We start from the raw sequence: 16,045 nt of genomic DNA on the forward strand, positions 1-16,045 counted from the left end.
GATTCAGGTCCGGACTTTGACTAGGCCACTCCAAAACCTTAATTTTGTTTCTTTTGAGCCATTCAGAGGTGGACTTGCTGGTGTGCTTCGGATCATTGTCCTGCTGCATAACCCAAGTGCTAAATGAATTGCAAGATGGCGCCTGTGTGTATGGCTGGCCGTCTGCTGCTCCTGCAATGTTTAGTGTTTTTATTGTTTTTAACCATCGGCACTAAACAAATCGAGTCTCTGTTGGTGTATGATCACCAGTCCCTTTTGTTTCTCCGGCAGAATGTCAGAGATCTAGGGACTTTTAATCACGGTGGTCAGAATACCTTGCCCCCACTCTTGGCGGGGATTCCGCCTCACCTATACCGGGCTTCGGCCCTACCTTCTCGGCGGAAGCGTCTTCGGCGCCGCGGCAGGCGCGGCGGTCGGGTAGTGAGGCTGAAACTCCGGCTGGCATGCCCTTCGTCCATTTCCCGGACAGGACATGGATTATTCCCTCCTTTTGCGGTGCCCCAGCGTTTCCTGGATCCCATTGATGCCTGTCTGGTACCTGTCACCGGCTCATCCGAGGGATTCCGGCCCCGCCGCCTCTGCCCTCTTTGGCTCTAGCTCTCAGCGCGGGGTAAACCACCGGCTCCTGAGGACGCTGCCCCGGGCTCCCCGAACCACCGGACCACAGGCCCCAGCTCCCACCAGGATTGGCTTGGTGAACGCTAGATCCCTGGCGAACAAAACCTTCATCGTGAGGGATTTCTTCAGCTCCCGTGGCCTGGATTTCCTCTGTGTGACAGAGACTTGGATCGGTGCCGGTGAGTGCAGCGCTCTGGTGGAAATTCTACCTGCCGGCTGTTCCTACTTTAACACCCCGCGAACGTCGGGTCATGGTGGAGGAACGGCAACGGTTTACAAAAATGACTTTAAATGTAAGCAGCGCATCGCCTCGTCCTCTTTTTCCAGCTTTGAGGTGACTTTATTTGAGGTGGGTCGCTCCGACCCGGTGCTGTGCGCCGTCATCTATCGACCCCCCAAATATAATAGTGACTTTGTAAATGACTTTTCTGGTCTTCTGGCTGAATTTATGCCTAAGTATGACCATGTTCTCCTTCTCGGGGATTTTAATATTCACGTGTGTTGCCCCGATAAGCCTTTGGTGAAGGACTTTTTAAGCCTTATTGACTCTTTTAATTTGGTGCAGTGTCTGCTCCCACGCATGAACATGGACACACATTAGACCTTGTCCTCTCTCATGGGTTATCTGTGTCTAACTTGGAGATCTGTGACGACGTGATTTCTGATCATATGCCTGTCCTGTTTGAAGTTGCTCTCTCCTACGCTCAGGTTGAATCTAGCGCCCATGCTCAGAGATGTCAGATTTTTAACTCTTGTACTGCCGGTCAGTTCTCTGTGGCTTTTGGTCGGCTCTGTGTCCGTTCTGCCTCTGTTAACACAGAGGAGTTCAGCTCCTGGTTTCACTCCTCCTGCCGAACCATACTGGACTATGTGGCTCCATTAAAAACTGTGCAGCCCAAAGCTAAATCTGAGCCATGGTTTAACGAAAGAACTCGCGCAGCTAGACGGGAGTGCCGCAAAGCTGAGCGCAAGTGGAAGTCAGACAAGCTGCAGGTTTCCTTCCAAATCCTAAAGGACTGCTGGCGCTGCTACCAGAGCACTGTTAAAGAGTCCAAAAGAAAATACTTGTCAAACCTCATTGAGTCTAATCGTCACAACCCGCGTGTGTTATTTAAAACCATTGACACTGTTCTTAATGCCCCACAGCCTGTCAGCTTGGAGGCATCTCCTGAAATGTGCAATAGCTTCCTGCGCTTTTTTATTGATAAGGTTGCTACTGCTAGGGCTCTCATCTCAGCTCCTGAATCTGATCCCTCTGACCCTGTCCTGTTTTCTGTAGCTCTTGATAAGTTTGAGCCTGTGTCTCTGTCGTTTTTAGAAGATCTGGTTGGCCGAATTAAGCCGTCAGGTTCTCCCTGTGACACTGTCTCTCCTCATCTTTTTAAAGAGGTTTTTCCTAGTATAGGAAAAACGGTTTTAGCTATCATTAACAGCAGTCTGACTTCAGGAGTTGTTCCCGTGAGTTTTAAACATGCAGTGGTGCAGCCCCTACTTAAGAAACCTGGCCTTGATCGCAGCGTGTTGGCCAACTTTAGGCCCATTTCCAAGTTGCCTTTTATTTCTAAAATCTTGGAGAAAGTTGTCCATGCTCACTTAAAGTCTTTCCTGGATAAGCATGCTGTCCTGGAGGTCTTTCAGTCTGGATTTAAAACTCAGCACAGCACTGAGTCAGCTTTATTGAGAGTTTTTAACGATATCTTCCTGGCTACTGACTCTGGTGACCATGTAATCCTGGTTTTGTTGGACCTAACTGCAGCCTTTGACACTGTGGACCACAGCACCCAAGTGGCTCGGTTACGTCACCTAGTGGGCATCTGTGGTACTGTAAGCCTTGGAAATTCGGAGTCCAGCTCTGCTCCACTACTGTATGGGGTTCCACAGGGGTCGATTTTAGGCCCCCTGCTTTTCTCTCTATATTTACTGCCCCTGGGCTCCATCCTGAGAAAGCAAAGCATCTCTTTTCATTGTTATGCTGACGACAATCAGATTTATGTTCCACTGTAAAAGAAAAATGCCTTCTCCCTCACACCACTTCTGGCATGTCTTGAAGACATCAAAGCCTGGATGGCCTTGAACTTTCTAAATTTCAATGAGAAAAAAACTGAAGTGATATTGTTTGGCCCCAGTGGCCCTTGTGATCCCCCTCCTGTTGACTTGGGCCCTTTGGCAGGCTATGTAAAGCCAACAGTCAAACACTCAAACTTGGGTTTTAAGATGGACAGTGATTTTAAATTGGATCGGCAAATTAGTGCTGTAGTGAAGTCCAGCTTTTTCCACATTAGGCAGCTGGCAAAGGTGAAGCCTTTCCTTGCACAACAGCACTTTGAAACAGTAATCCATGCCTTTATTACATCTTGGCTGGATTACTGTAATGCACTTTATTGCGGAGTCACCCAGTCTTCCCTCGCATGCCTCCAGCTGGTGCAAAACGCAGCTGCTCGCCTGTTAACTGGAGTGCGTAAGAGGGAGCAAATAACTCCCATCCTGGCCTCCCTCCACTGGCTGCCTGTGCACTTTAGGGTCCATTTTAAGATTCTTTTATTCATTTTTAAATCTTTAAATGGTCTCGCCCCGCCTTACCTCTCTGAGCTCCTTCACCTCTACGCTCCTGCTCAGTGCCTCAGGTCAGCTGATCTACTGTACCTGGAGGTACCGAGATCAAAACGGAAGCTCAGAGGGGACAGAGCTTTCTCTGTGGTGGCTCCAAAATTATGGAATGAGCTACCACCAGTCATTAGGCAAGCCCCATCACTGTCCATTTTTAAAACTCGTCTTAAAACCCACTTTTATTCCTTGACTTTCAACTCCACATGAGACTCCGCTCTTGTTTTAGTGTCTTGTGGTTTGTTTTTACTTATTGTTTTATTGCTTTTAATTGTTTTTAAAAACAATAAAACAATTATTTTAGTGTTTATTCCTGTTTTATTTTATTTATCTTATTCCACTTTTATTGTTTTGTCTATAAATTGTACAGCACTTTGTCTCAACTCTGGTTGTTTTTAAAGTGCTATATAAATAAAGTTGAAGTTGAAGTTGAAGTTGAAGTGCGCTTGAGCTTAAGGTCACGAACTGATGGCCAAACAATCTCCTTCAAGATTTTTTGGTAGAGAGATGAATTCATGGTTCCTTCAACCACAGCAAGTCGTCCAGGCCCTGAAGCAGCAAAGCAGCCCCAGACCATCACACTACGATGTTCTTTTTATCGAATGCTTTGTTAGTTTTGCGCCAGATGTAACGAGACACACACCTTCCAAAAAGTTCCATTTTTGTCTCATCAGTCCACAGAATATTTTCCCAGAAGTCTTGGGGATCATCCAGGTGTCTTTTGGAAAATGTGAGACGAGCCTTTATGTTCTTTTTGGTCAGCAGTGGTTTTCGCCTGGGAACTCTACCGTGGATGCCATTTTTGCCCAGTGTCTTTCTTAAGGTTGAGTCATGAACACTGACCTTAACTGAAGCAAGTGAGGCCTGCAGTTCTTTTGATGTTCTTCTGGGTTCTTTTGTGACTTCCTGGATGAGATGTCGACGTGCTCTTGGAGTAATTTTGGTTGGTCGTCCACTCCTGGGAAGGTTCGTCACTGTTCCATGTTTTCTCCACTTGTGTATAATGGCTCTCACAGTGGTTCGCTGGAGTCCCAAAGCCTTAGAAATGGCTTTGTAACCCTCTCCAGACTGATGGATGTCTATTACTTTCTTTCTCAGCTGTTCTTGGATTTCTTTAGATCGTGGCATGATATTTGGCCTTTTGAGATCTTTCAGTGTACTCCATATTGTCAGACAGGTTCTATTTAAGTGGTTTCTTCATTGTACAAGTCTGGAAGTAATCAGGCCTGGGTGTGGGCAGTGAAATTGAACTCAGCCTTCCAAAAGATGTTGCTAATCACAGTTAATTCATGATTTGACAAGGGGGGCAATTACTTTTTCACATAGGGCCAGGCTGATTTGGATAACCTTTTTCCTTTAATAATTGAAACCATCATATAAAAACTACATTTTGTGTTTACTAAGGTTATCTTGATTTACATTAGTATTTGTTTAATGATCTGGAACATTTTAGAGTGCCAAATGTGCAAAAAACAAGAAAATCTGTAAGGGGGCAAACACTTTTTCACAGCACTGTAGCTGGGTATCATCTGCATAGCAATGAAAATTTATTGAGTGCTTCCTGATAATCTTACCTAAAGGAAGCATATATAAGGTGAATAGAATTGGTCCAAGCACAGAACCCTGCGGAACTCCAAAGCTGACTTTAGTGAGCACAGAGGAGTCGTCATTAACGCGTACAAACTGAGAGCGATCTGACAAGTAGGATTTAAACCAGCTTAGCGCAGTTCCCTTAATGCCAATAAAGTGTTCCAGTCTCTGCAATAGGATACCATGGTCAATGGTGTCAAATGCAGCACTAAGATCCAATAAGACTAGTACAGAGACAAATCCTTAACTTTAACCAGTACTGTCTCTGTGCTATGATGAACTCTAAATCCTGACTGGAAATCCTCAAATAAACTATTATTGTTTAGAAAGTCACACAGCTGATTGGCAACTGCTTTCTTAAGAGTTTTTGAGAGAAAGGGAAGATTGGATATCGGTCTATAGTTGGCTAAAAACCCTGGATCAAGATTAGGCTTTTTAAGTAGCGATTTTATCACAGCTACTTTAAAGGACTGTGGTACATAGCCTGTTGATAAAGACAGACTGATCATGTCTAATACTGAAGAGTCAATTAAAGGTAATACTTCTTTAAACAGCTTAGTCGAGATGGAATCTAAAATACAGGTTGATGATTTTGATGATGAAATTATTTAAATTAGTTGGTGAAGGTCGACAGATGTAAAGAAGTCTAAAACTGCGATAGGCTGAGTAACAGTTTCTACGGTTTCTGTGTTTGAAGATAAAACAGTACCTGTTGACGGCAGGAGCCGATGAATTCTGTCTCTAATAGTTAGAATTTTATCATTAAAGAAGAACATGAAGTCATTACTGTTCAGAGCTAAAGGAATACATGGTTCAACAGAATTATGGCTCTCTGTCAGCCTGCAGTGCTGAAGAGAAACCTGGGATTGTTCTTATTTTCCTCTATTAGTGCAGAGTAATAGGCACTGCGGAGGGCTTTCCTGTATATTTTAAGACTGTCTTGCCAGGCGAACCGAAATTCTTCCTAATTGGTAGAACGCCATTTCCTTTCTATTTTCCGTGAAGTTTGCTTTAATTTGCGGGTTTGAGGAGTATACCATGGAGCTAACCTCCTCTGTTTAATTATCTTCTTTTTTAGGGGAGCAACAGAGTCAAGTGTCATAAAGAAACAAGCACAGCCATTCTAAAAATTATCATATCATAGTATATACAGAAAAACTGAAACAAAGTAAATGAAAAAAATACACAACTAGAAATGAAAACAAAAATAAAAATAAATGAAATGAAAAGACAGACAAAAACTCTTAGGACTGAGTAGGATCACTTCCCAAGTAAGTGGGGAATGTCTCTGCCCTGTCTGTCTAATCTGTGTCTGTATTGCTGTACGGTGTGGCCGGCAGGTTGGGACCGACACCCTGAACACACTTGCATGCAATCTGACAATACATGTGGTATGAAACCATACAGTATTGAGTATTTTTATTTAATGTAACTACGTAAATATTAAAAAATAGGCCCGAGAGTCGATCCTTGCAGAACTCCAAAAGTTGTTGGGGAGACACTCTGATGTACAGTGATGCAAAATAGTCTCTATATTGAAGAAGAACTTGAACAAGGACCCCAGTTTTGAAGAGGCCAAATCAAGCCAAAGTCTATCTATTAATATATTGTGATCAACTGTATCAAATGCAGCAGCGAGGTCCAATAACATGAGGAAAGAGACTTTACCAGATTCTCTGATGAGATTAATGCCATTCAGTGTTCTGCCCCCGTCAGAGTCCCCTTCCATAACTAGACACACAGATAACTTCTTCAATACACTGTGGACAATAAATGATGGATTTATTGCATACCACCAGTTTTTATTGTCAGTACAAGAATGGACTAAAACTGAAATGAAGGAAAAAAGAAACAGTGAGTATGATGAGCCTCATTAAAATGCTTTCGATAGACATACTTACAATGCTAAGGTTGTAGATGCCTGACTACACAGTTCCACAGTGCTACTCAGAAAACTCAGAAGGAAGTGATTCAAGGCGGCATTGGAGGAGTTGAGTTGCGCAATGTGAGGACTGTGAGTGTTTTGGGACTAGGGAGGGGCCCACTGAAGCATCCGCTGTTCATTGAGAAGAATAAGAACGATACACACTTGCATGTCAGAATCTCCGAAAGTCTCCAATAACACAAAAAAAGTCACTAGATTTGTCGCTAGTCATTTTTTGGAAAGTCACTAGAGGGGTCTGAATACTTACTAAATAAAGCGACAAACTTGCATAGTTAGCAACACTGGTTGGTAAGTATATCCACAACAGCAAACAGTGTATGTACATTCTTGTTCTATGAATTAATGATCTGAGACAGGAATGATTGTCTTGCATTTTTCAGGTCTAAATAGTATTTATGGTGACTCTGTCAAAAAGTTTGCTCAGCTTTTTGTCACATTGTTTTTTCTTTTTACTGTGCGCTGTGGGGTATATGTCATTAATAGAATGCCTGCCAGGGATCTTACATTCAAAGCCAAATGTATTTTGTTATGGGATGGTTAAGAGAATGTTGTCTGTTGGCAAGAAAGAACAGGTTTAATCATTTTACAAACTGAGTTGGATACACCCTCTTACCACTATCTCTAACAAGGGCAGGAATCTTCACTATCATATGATCTGGACTGACCCACACAAATCCTCAAAGAATTCCCACTATGAACAGATCAAGTTGCTTTCAAAGAGAGACTGTTGCTATTAACCACCAGAGCCTTAAGTATCCACAATTAAACCCAACTGGGACTGACTTGTAATACCTTAATGTTAAGGCTGTCTTGTTTAATGTAAGGTCACTGACCAAGCAAATGACTTTTAGCATGACAATTAAAAAAAATAAATTAAAACAAGTGATAAAATCATTTAAGAAAGAAGTTTAAAAAAATAAAGTTAATAAAGATTGAACTTGTTTGAAAGTTTGTGACTATAGTCAGCTGAGTGAACTGTGGCCCCGGTTAAGACATTGAGGGAGCCAGACTTTCAAATAAAAGAATATTTAGGCCTGATTGGCCTACCATTGTTTAATTTTGTAAGAAAGGAAAAATATTAATGATTTTATATCTGTATGAACAGGCTCCAAACATGGGCAAGCTTAGGGATTCTTAGGGCAGCAAACATATATGTGACAATCACATACAACATAACAGCAGATAAAAATTCAGTAAACTTAACTTGTATTATCTTTCAATGTTTCTTCAGTCACCTGTTTTATCAAATTAGATGGGAATAAAAACAGACCAAAATTCTTGAGAGACTGGTTTTAGAACAACTACTGGAGGTGCTTCATAATGACAACATTTTTGAGAAATTTCTATCTGGATTTTGCAAGCAACATCATACCGAACCGGTTAAGGGTGACAAATTACTTCGGCAGCAGATTCTAGACACTGCTATGTACTTTTGCTGTTTGACCATAGCACAGTTTTTGAAACCACTAATCATACTTGGCTAATTACTAGACTTAAGAATTGGGTGGGCATTTCTACAAAGGCCCTTTCATGGTTCCCTTCCTATTTGTCAAATTGGACATTTTATGTCTCGGTGCATTTATCTATTCAGCGGCACAGACAACATGTAGCATACCTTAAGGATCCATTAATGCAGCATTGCTATTCTCTCTGTATACGCTACCATTAGATCACATCATTCACCACCATAACATCTAATTTCACTGCTGATGGTACACAGTCATATCTCTCCATTAAACCCTCTGAATGCAACAAGCTACACACATTGCAGAGCGGTATAGCTGAGGTGAGACACTGGATGTCACAAAGCTTTTTGCAGTGAAACAGAGGTGCTGATCATGCGCTATGTGCACCAGACTTCTGACAAAAACCAAACACTCTTCTCACATCACCTCATTTTAGCCTCTGTGCACTGGTCACCAGTTTCTTGTAGAATCCATTTTAATATCTTATTCATGACTTACATGGCTGTACATGGTCACGCAGAAAAGTACATCAGTACATGTACATGAGTACATCAACTATGGGCAGCTGAGACCCACAGTGAGATTATATCCACAGGGCGGCTGTGAATTGCCTGGTTTGGTGTAATCAAGACCTGTGGTGAATCAGTTTCTGTGAGAAGAAAAAAGATTCTGTTGTGTCTGAGAACCACAGAAAGCAGAGAGAGAAAGATACCAGAGAAAGAGTTATTTCAGAGCTTCATCTTGATAGACTTCTTATCCTTATTCTGTTTTTACCTAGATAATATTTTATTGTGTGGTTTTATGCATTGTCTTTATTTTTATTTTCATCCTTATTTCAATCTCATTTTACATTCATTTTTTTTTTCCAGTTTTTATGTCGATTCTGTTTCACTTGGTGCAAGTGATTTATTTCTTGTAAAGCACTTTGAGCTGCAATTCCTGTATGAAAGGTGCTATAAAAAATAAAGTTTATTATCAGTGATGTCTTAACTCCTTACTGTCCAAAAAGCCTCTTAGATCTGCTGGGTTAGGCCTGGGTTCAATCTGTGGACATTGTTTCTGCTTTTAAATCTTGTCTTTTAAGTCCTGACATTGTTTTCTTCTTCTTCTTCTTCCTACTATTATTTTTATTACTATGTGTAATATTTCATTTTTTGTGGAATGAAGATTTGCATCACAAGTTGATGTGTGGATTTTACACCACATGTTTACTTTGGAACATGGATGTTTTTTTCACACCTCTGATTGGAATGATCCCTCTGAGACAAGAGTTTGTAATCATCTGACATTAATAGAAGAATGTGTGAATCGTTGTTGAGAGATATTCGTAAGGGACTATTAACTACATGTGGATGTTTGTTTTGTTAAGCGCTTAACGCAAGTCAAGTCTCGTGGGCTTGGATAAGTCTGGTACAAATGAGTATGTGTGTATGTGTGTGTGTGGAGGGGGTCTTTGTGTGTCGGTGTGTGTGTGTGGGGGGGTGTCTTTGTGTGTCTGTGTCTGTATTTGTGTGTGTGTGTGTGTGTGTGTGTGTGTGTGTGTGTGTGTGTGTGTGTGTGTGTGTGTGTGTGTATGAAAGAAAGATAGATGGGGAGAAGAGAATATTGTAGCACAACACACAGAGTATAGTGAAGTCTTCTGCTTGTACCTCCAGACCCAGCTCAGGACAGGTTAGGTGTTCAGAGGCTTTCCCATGAAAAGTGTCAAGTTTCAAGTTCTTTATTGTCATATGCACAACAATGACAGTAAATCAGACATTGGCAATGCAATTCTTAATTCTCCAACAATGATGAGCTTGGAGGGGACATTGGCAAAGAATGCTGAATTATAGTCAGTGAACTGCATTCTCAAATATGCACTGCAGGTAATTAAGTCTCCTTTATAAAACTCCTAATATTTTAGTGCATTATTGTGTGTGCCAGCTTATTCTTGGTGCCATGTAGCAATATCCTTTATACAATCATGCGTTGCACAAAGCGTTTAACTTCACCCCATCCTTGCTTGTGAACGACTGAGCCAGGAACAGGTCTGTTTGGAGCTTCCCAGTCTTTTGTTGCTCCTGTCCTAACTTCTTTGAAACATGCTGCTGGCATCAAATTAAGAATAAGCAAATATTTACAAAAGACAATGAAGCTGATGAGATAAAACATTAAATATATTCAATGCATTAGTATTATATTAACATTAAATATATTGCCTTTTTGTTTGCACTGTTTTTAGCAAATTATCACATTCTGTTTTAATTAGGTTTTGCACAGTGTCCCAGTGATTTTGGAACTGGGATTGTATGGGGTCATTCTTTCATAATGCAGTTTTTGCCTACAATATCTCAGACATTATGTGTTTGATGATTCAGAACTTAAATAATAACTTTTCACAGTTTGACATATCATTACTATGCTGACCTCCTAATCCCCTAAATGCTCTGGCATAGTCTGCCTACATGTCTTGGATCAGTGTGTAGACTACTGTCACTGTACCTCTGCTCTGCCTTTTATTGTTTCTTCTTTATTCTTTGTAATGTGGCATATGTAAAATATATTTTGTATTAATTTAAACTATTATTTAATGTTTGTACTGTAACATATATAGTTCCACACACAAAAAAATGAAAATAGAATTGGAAAAAAGGAGATGTTCTTCCATGCTAATTTCTCCACCAAGATTATGAGTGGGAATTATTTACTGTATGTGTGTTATAATATTTCTGACCAACACCATTAGTAAAAAGAAAGACTAACTGATAAGGCACTTGGTTTTGAAACAACACTTATCTAAATTTGAATTCACACTGTATGTGAAGCAGGGTTTATGACTAAAACCATTCAGGGTGCTGATATGGATCACTGAAATTCACATTATATTAAAGCGTATTTCACCATTGTAACAAAAAAGTCACAGAAATGATGAAAAGGTGACAGTGAGGCTGACTCATTCAAAGATATTCCCATCACAAACCACAAAAGGTACACCTTTTTCAGTTTTCTCACACATTTAGATTTTGGAATTTACTTTTTCAACAACGTGAAGAAATATGTTCTTTGCATTAAAAATGTCATATGTGTTATAGACAACATTGCTTCATAGTAAGCGGGTCTAAAATATGCCGTAAGAATGTCTTCACGTCACATTCTTTCTTTACAGCATGTTGGTCTTACTGGAGTCAGCCTCCAGTATCTTAAGTGTAACAATGAGTTTGATAGATTTTCTGAACCAGGGGTAAAAACAGGCATAGATCACAGGATTTAGACAGGAGTTAAAATAGAACAGACATATTATAAAGGCAGAAGATGAAGCATTGAGCATGGTGTCCTGGCCTGTAAGTGCAACACAAAAATATGGGCAGACACATATCAGAAACACAACTACAACAACACCAAGAGTAGTGGCTGCTTTCAGCTCAGATTTCATCGCAGTTACCTTCACTGAACATTGAACAGTGACAGCTACAATGTGAGACCGCATGGCACGAGCCTGAGACACAGCCACCACAAATACTCTCATGTACAGAACTACAATGACAGTGACGGGACCAATAAAGGACAAAAACAGATCAACAAGTCCTGCTACATAATCAATAACAATCACACACTCTCCAATGCAGGAGTTATACCTGCCTAGTTGCTTCAAATTATCCTTAAACCGCACACAGTGAAAAATTACAGAAAATGCCCAACACAGAGAAACACAGATTTGAACTCTTTTTTGATTGACTTTGCTGGAGTAATGTAGAGGATCACAAATAGCCACATAGCGGTCAACTGATATGAGCACCATTGTTCCTACTGAGGCAGAGGTAAGAGTGTAGTCCGAAACATAATACACAGCACACATGAGGTCACCCAAAAACCAGCAACCATCTATAAGGACAGTTTGAAACAACATGAGGAGGCCCACAAAGAAATCAGAGACAGCCAAAGAGAGGAGGAGGAGGTTGGTGGGTGTTTGGAGCTGCCTGGAGAGATAAGAGGAACATATACTGGTCATTATTTGTAGTATGAATTATCATCCCAGCATAATAAAACACAAAAACATTACTTACTTGTAGTGTGAGATGGAAATGATGACCAGCAGGTTGAGACTTGCAGTAACCAGAGAGATGAAGGACAGCATAATATATATGAGCATGGCTAGAGAGTGAGGATGCTGTGTCTTCCTGCATGAAGCATTGAGGAGTTGTGGAAAGCAGAGTTCAGTTCCTTCTGTCATCTCCATCATCAGTGAGAGGAGGAGATGAGAAGATCCTGAGCACTGGCAGCTCTCTGTGAGCTCTCCTCAGTTACTTACAAATACTGAATATGTTTTCATAACGCTCCTCCTTCTATTTTTTATTGCCTTGGTCCCCTTTCTTCAAAAACTATCTGGCATAACAAATTAAGCATTGTTGGATATGTAAGGTTGTATGCAAATGAAGACGGCAGTGTGCCATGTCTACAGGGTCTGCATCTCTTTTATTACACATCGAGTCACAGTGCCATGTATGCAGAAAATGAACAGGATGATCTGTGAGGAAACATAATTGTTTTATTCCACTTTTTCTAGCACACTTTGGGCATTCATTTTTATATGACTTATGTGGCGACATGAGGGCGGAAGGAAAGTGAAGGTGTTTAGTGAATATAATATTGACACTAATCAGGACAAGCTGGACAATGCCACCTTGGGAGTTTCGCCCAAGGATATAGAGCAACAAACCCAAAATTAAGGCGCTCAGGTTCTCTCTACCATGAGGCAAGAGACGTGCTTCCAATTAAGGTCAAAATTCAACACTTTATTACAAAATAATAATAAAAAAAACAAACAATGCACACAACCTGCACACAGGGGTGTAAGGACAAGGGAGCCTTCCAGTGCTGAGGCCTACCGGCAGGGAGATGGGTCCGCAAGGGTGTGAGGGATCCAGCAGAAAATTAAGGTCACCCCGGTCACATGTGACAGCCACACACACACATGCACGCACGCACTCACGCACGCACACACACACACACACACACACACACACTCTTTAGAAAAGGGAAAACAAGGCCAGGGGACGCACAGCACACCAAAAAAGAAGGTGAACCACCACCCAGGACACCAGGACCACCATCGTCGGCTCTCAGCAACTGCAGGGGGAAAGGGGAAATAAAATTACTGGGGTTGCACTCACAAAATCATAAACAGAATCCCCCAATCAAATAAACAAAAACAAGTAGATTAACGAAATAAATCGAAATACAAGAAATCAAATTAATACCACAAACCAAAAGTTCACAGAAATCAGGAGTGAAATAATCTAACCAGCCACAGAAGAAAAATAAATTAACACAATATAACTTAACCAAAACAATCTATATTTATCACATTGGGGGGACAAAAATCTGTTTACACAGTCACATTGTGGGGACTCACCTGCCTTATAGGGACAAAATGCAGGTCCCCTTAATGTAAATTATTAAATTTTAGGGTGAAGACTGAGGATAGGGTTATGGGTTAGGTAAGGTTAGGTGAAGATAAAAATGTAACATCCTATTGGATGTAACAGTGGGCGCTGGCACAGGGGAGAAGGAGAAGAGTTTTATTAAAAGAGTCGTTGGAGTCCAAAGATGGTTAAGAAGGGGTCCTCCCAGAGAAAACCTTAAAAGGGGTTTCTAAAAAGATAACAGAAATAAGATAAGTGGAGTAAAATAGCCGATAAGACACAGGGTGGGACCGTTATCTTAGTTTTAAGAGTGGTCCATGGCACAGGTAGGGCAGTGAGGATGTAACATAACTGAATTAAAACCATTTTCCTCTTGCTTTAGTTTTGGTAAATTGTTTTATCCCCAGAAGTTTTAGAAAGATGATGTTAAAATGACTGTTCATTGTTTAAAAAGTATAAATATGAATAATTTAATAGATTGTAAATGAAATCATAAAATACTGGATTGGTTAAAGGAATAGGCGCAGTAATAAGACAGACAGACAGACAGACAGACAGACACACACACACACACACACACACACACACACACACACACACACACACACACACACACACGCGCGCGCGCACGTAAAACCGAAGCGGTTACGCACGGAACTGGCTAAAAATTAAGGCTCTTCCAGTCAGCGTTGTATCTGCATCGCTGTACAGGGCGAAGCAGTCAGCGCCAGGCACAGCAGACCATAGAGCATAACAAACCCCAGTGGCGCAAAGCAGCGTGGAATAGTCACCAACGTAGAGTGAAGCAAGAGTGGTGCAACGCAGCGCAAAAATAGGCTACGTGAAGCAAAACAGCGTCAGGCAAAACAGCAGCGGCCCCCAGTGCTGCCTCCGTTCCACAGCACCTGTGCCAAATCAACCAAATTAAAACTTAACTGATTGCTCAAAGTGTGCACAACAACAATTGCAGTCAGGCTAACTTACCAATCGGGTGGTGTTTGACCACCTGAGCAGGAGCGGAAAGCTTGCACTGTGCAGCAGTGGGAGGAGGACAGCCAGGCAGCTAGGGAGAATGGCGCGTGAATCATGACGGGACGCTACAACAAACAAATTTGTGAGGCAAACCGCCCGATTCCCACACAAATACAGGCAGCTATTGCTATGTTACCTGCGCAGGTGGCACCGGATAAAGAAAGTGAGGTGACCAGGAAGTGGCCGGGCTCGGAGCCAAAGAGCAAGAGGGAGTCCAGATGGACCCAGTCCCCTCATATAGAGTGCCCTCCTATGGTGATTGGCTACGAGCGGAAATGAGAGCAAGGCAGCACACTCTCACATTAGTGGCGCGGCTGAGCATCTCACCCTGCTACAATCTACTCCCCCCAAATGCATTGTCACCCCGACGATAAATCAGTCAAGACCAAGGACAACCTGTGCTAGCTCCAGGGTCTAAAGAATGGCAAAACCGCATTAGACACAGGAGCTGGCAGGTTCACCGCTCCATCTACCCTGCCTCTCACAGATCATGGGAAATGGTGCACATTAGAATGTTGACCAGCGTTTGACCGCATGCTCCGGCGAGCTATAACTTCGCAGGTGTCAGGGTAAATGGCTGGTGGGACTGCCAACTGTGCAGGTGGCGCATCCTCTGCCACAGCCACTGAAACTGCAGAGGGACCTGGCAAAGTCAGGACAGGGTCTGACTGAGAAAGCAGCAACCGAGGGGTGGTTTGGGTCACTGCAGCCATTTATGTGGGAGGGGCATGGGGGGCCTCATGCCCCAAAAACAGCAATTCACCATTACACGACAGCTCATCCAGTTTGGCAGATCAAGAGGAGGTGAAAGAGGGGCAGCAGCACAACCCGGAGAACCAACTCTCACTACAACCTTCAACAAGGATTGATGGACATGTTTGACTTTGGTGTGGTCTTCTTCTGGTGCAAAAGTGTACACCGAACCTCCATGTTTTGGCGCTCTGAGGACTCTGTACATCACGCTTATAAAGGCATGGTCAGTCAGTGACACATTCTCAGCCTACTGATTAAATGCATAGTTCAAAATCCATTACAGTATCATGAAACTGTCTGTGAAAATTATGACTAAAACTTTTGACTAAAAACTGAACAAAAACTGGATTCCACAGATTAAATCTTGACGAAAACAAGATAGATAGATAGATAGATAGATAGATAGATAGATAGATAGATAGATAGATAGATAGATAGATAGATAGATAGATAGATAGATACTTTATTCATGCCCAAGGGAAATTCACAAATTCCAGCATATTCCACAAATTTAAAGTAAAAGGCATGCAATAAATAATCCAAAAGCACAGCAAGCAAAGAATTTAAAAAATTCAGATTAAAAAGAACTTAAAAACTGCAAACATAATGCAAGTTGAATGGAATGGAAGTACACT

The 16,045-nt window shown here is 41.7% G+C and overlaps 1 protein-coding gene across 1 annotated transcript; it reads right to left on the reverse strand.

Moving 5' to 3' along the window:
- Positions 1–11,362: 11,362 nt before the first annotated feature.
- On the reverse strand, positions 11,363–12,439 carry LOC139340451 (trace amine-associated receptor 13c-like). Its single transcript, XM_070976285.1, has 2 exons — positions 12,267–12,439; positions 11,363–12,179 (listed from the first exon to the last, which is right to left on the reverse strand). The coding sequence occupies exons 1-2, from the start codon at positions 12,437–12,439 to the stop codon at positions 11,363–11,365; spliced, it is 990 nt and encodes a 329-aa protein (XP_070832386.1).
- Positions 12,440–16,045: the final 3,606 nt, after the last annotated feature.

Source organism: Chaetodon trifascialis, chromosome 12, assembly GCF_039877785.1.
Source record: "Chaetodon trifascialis isolate fChaTrf1 chromosome 12, fChaTrf1.hap1, whole genome shotgun sequence".
In the NCBI taxonomy this organism is placed as follows: Eukaryota; Metazoa; Chordata; class Actinopteri; order Chaetodontiformes; family Chaetodontidae; genus Chaetodon; species Chaetodon trifascialis.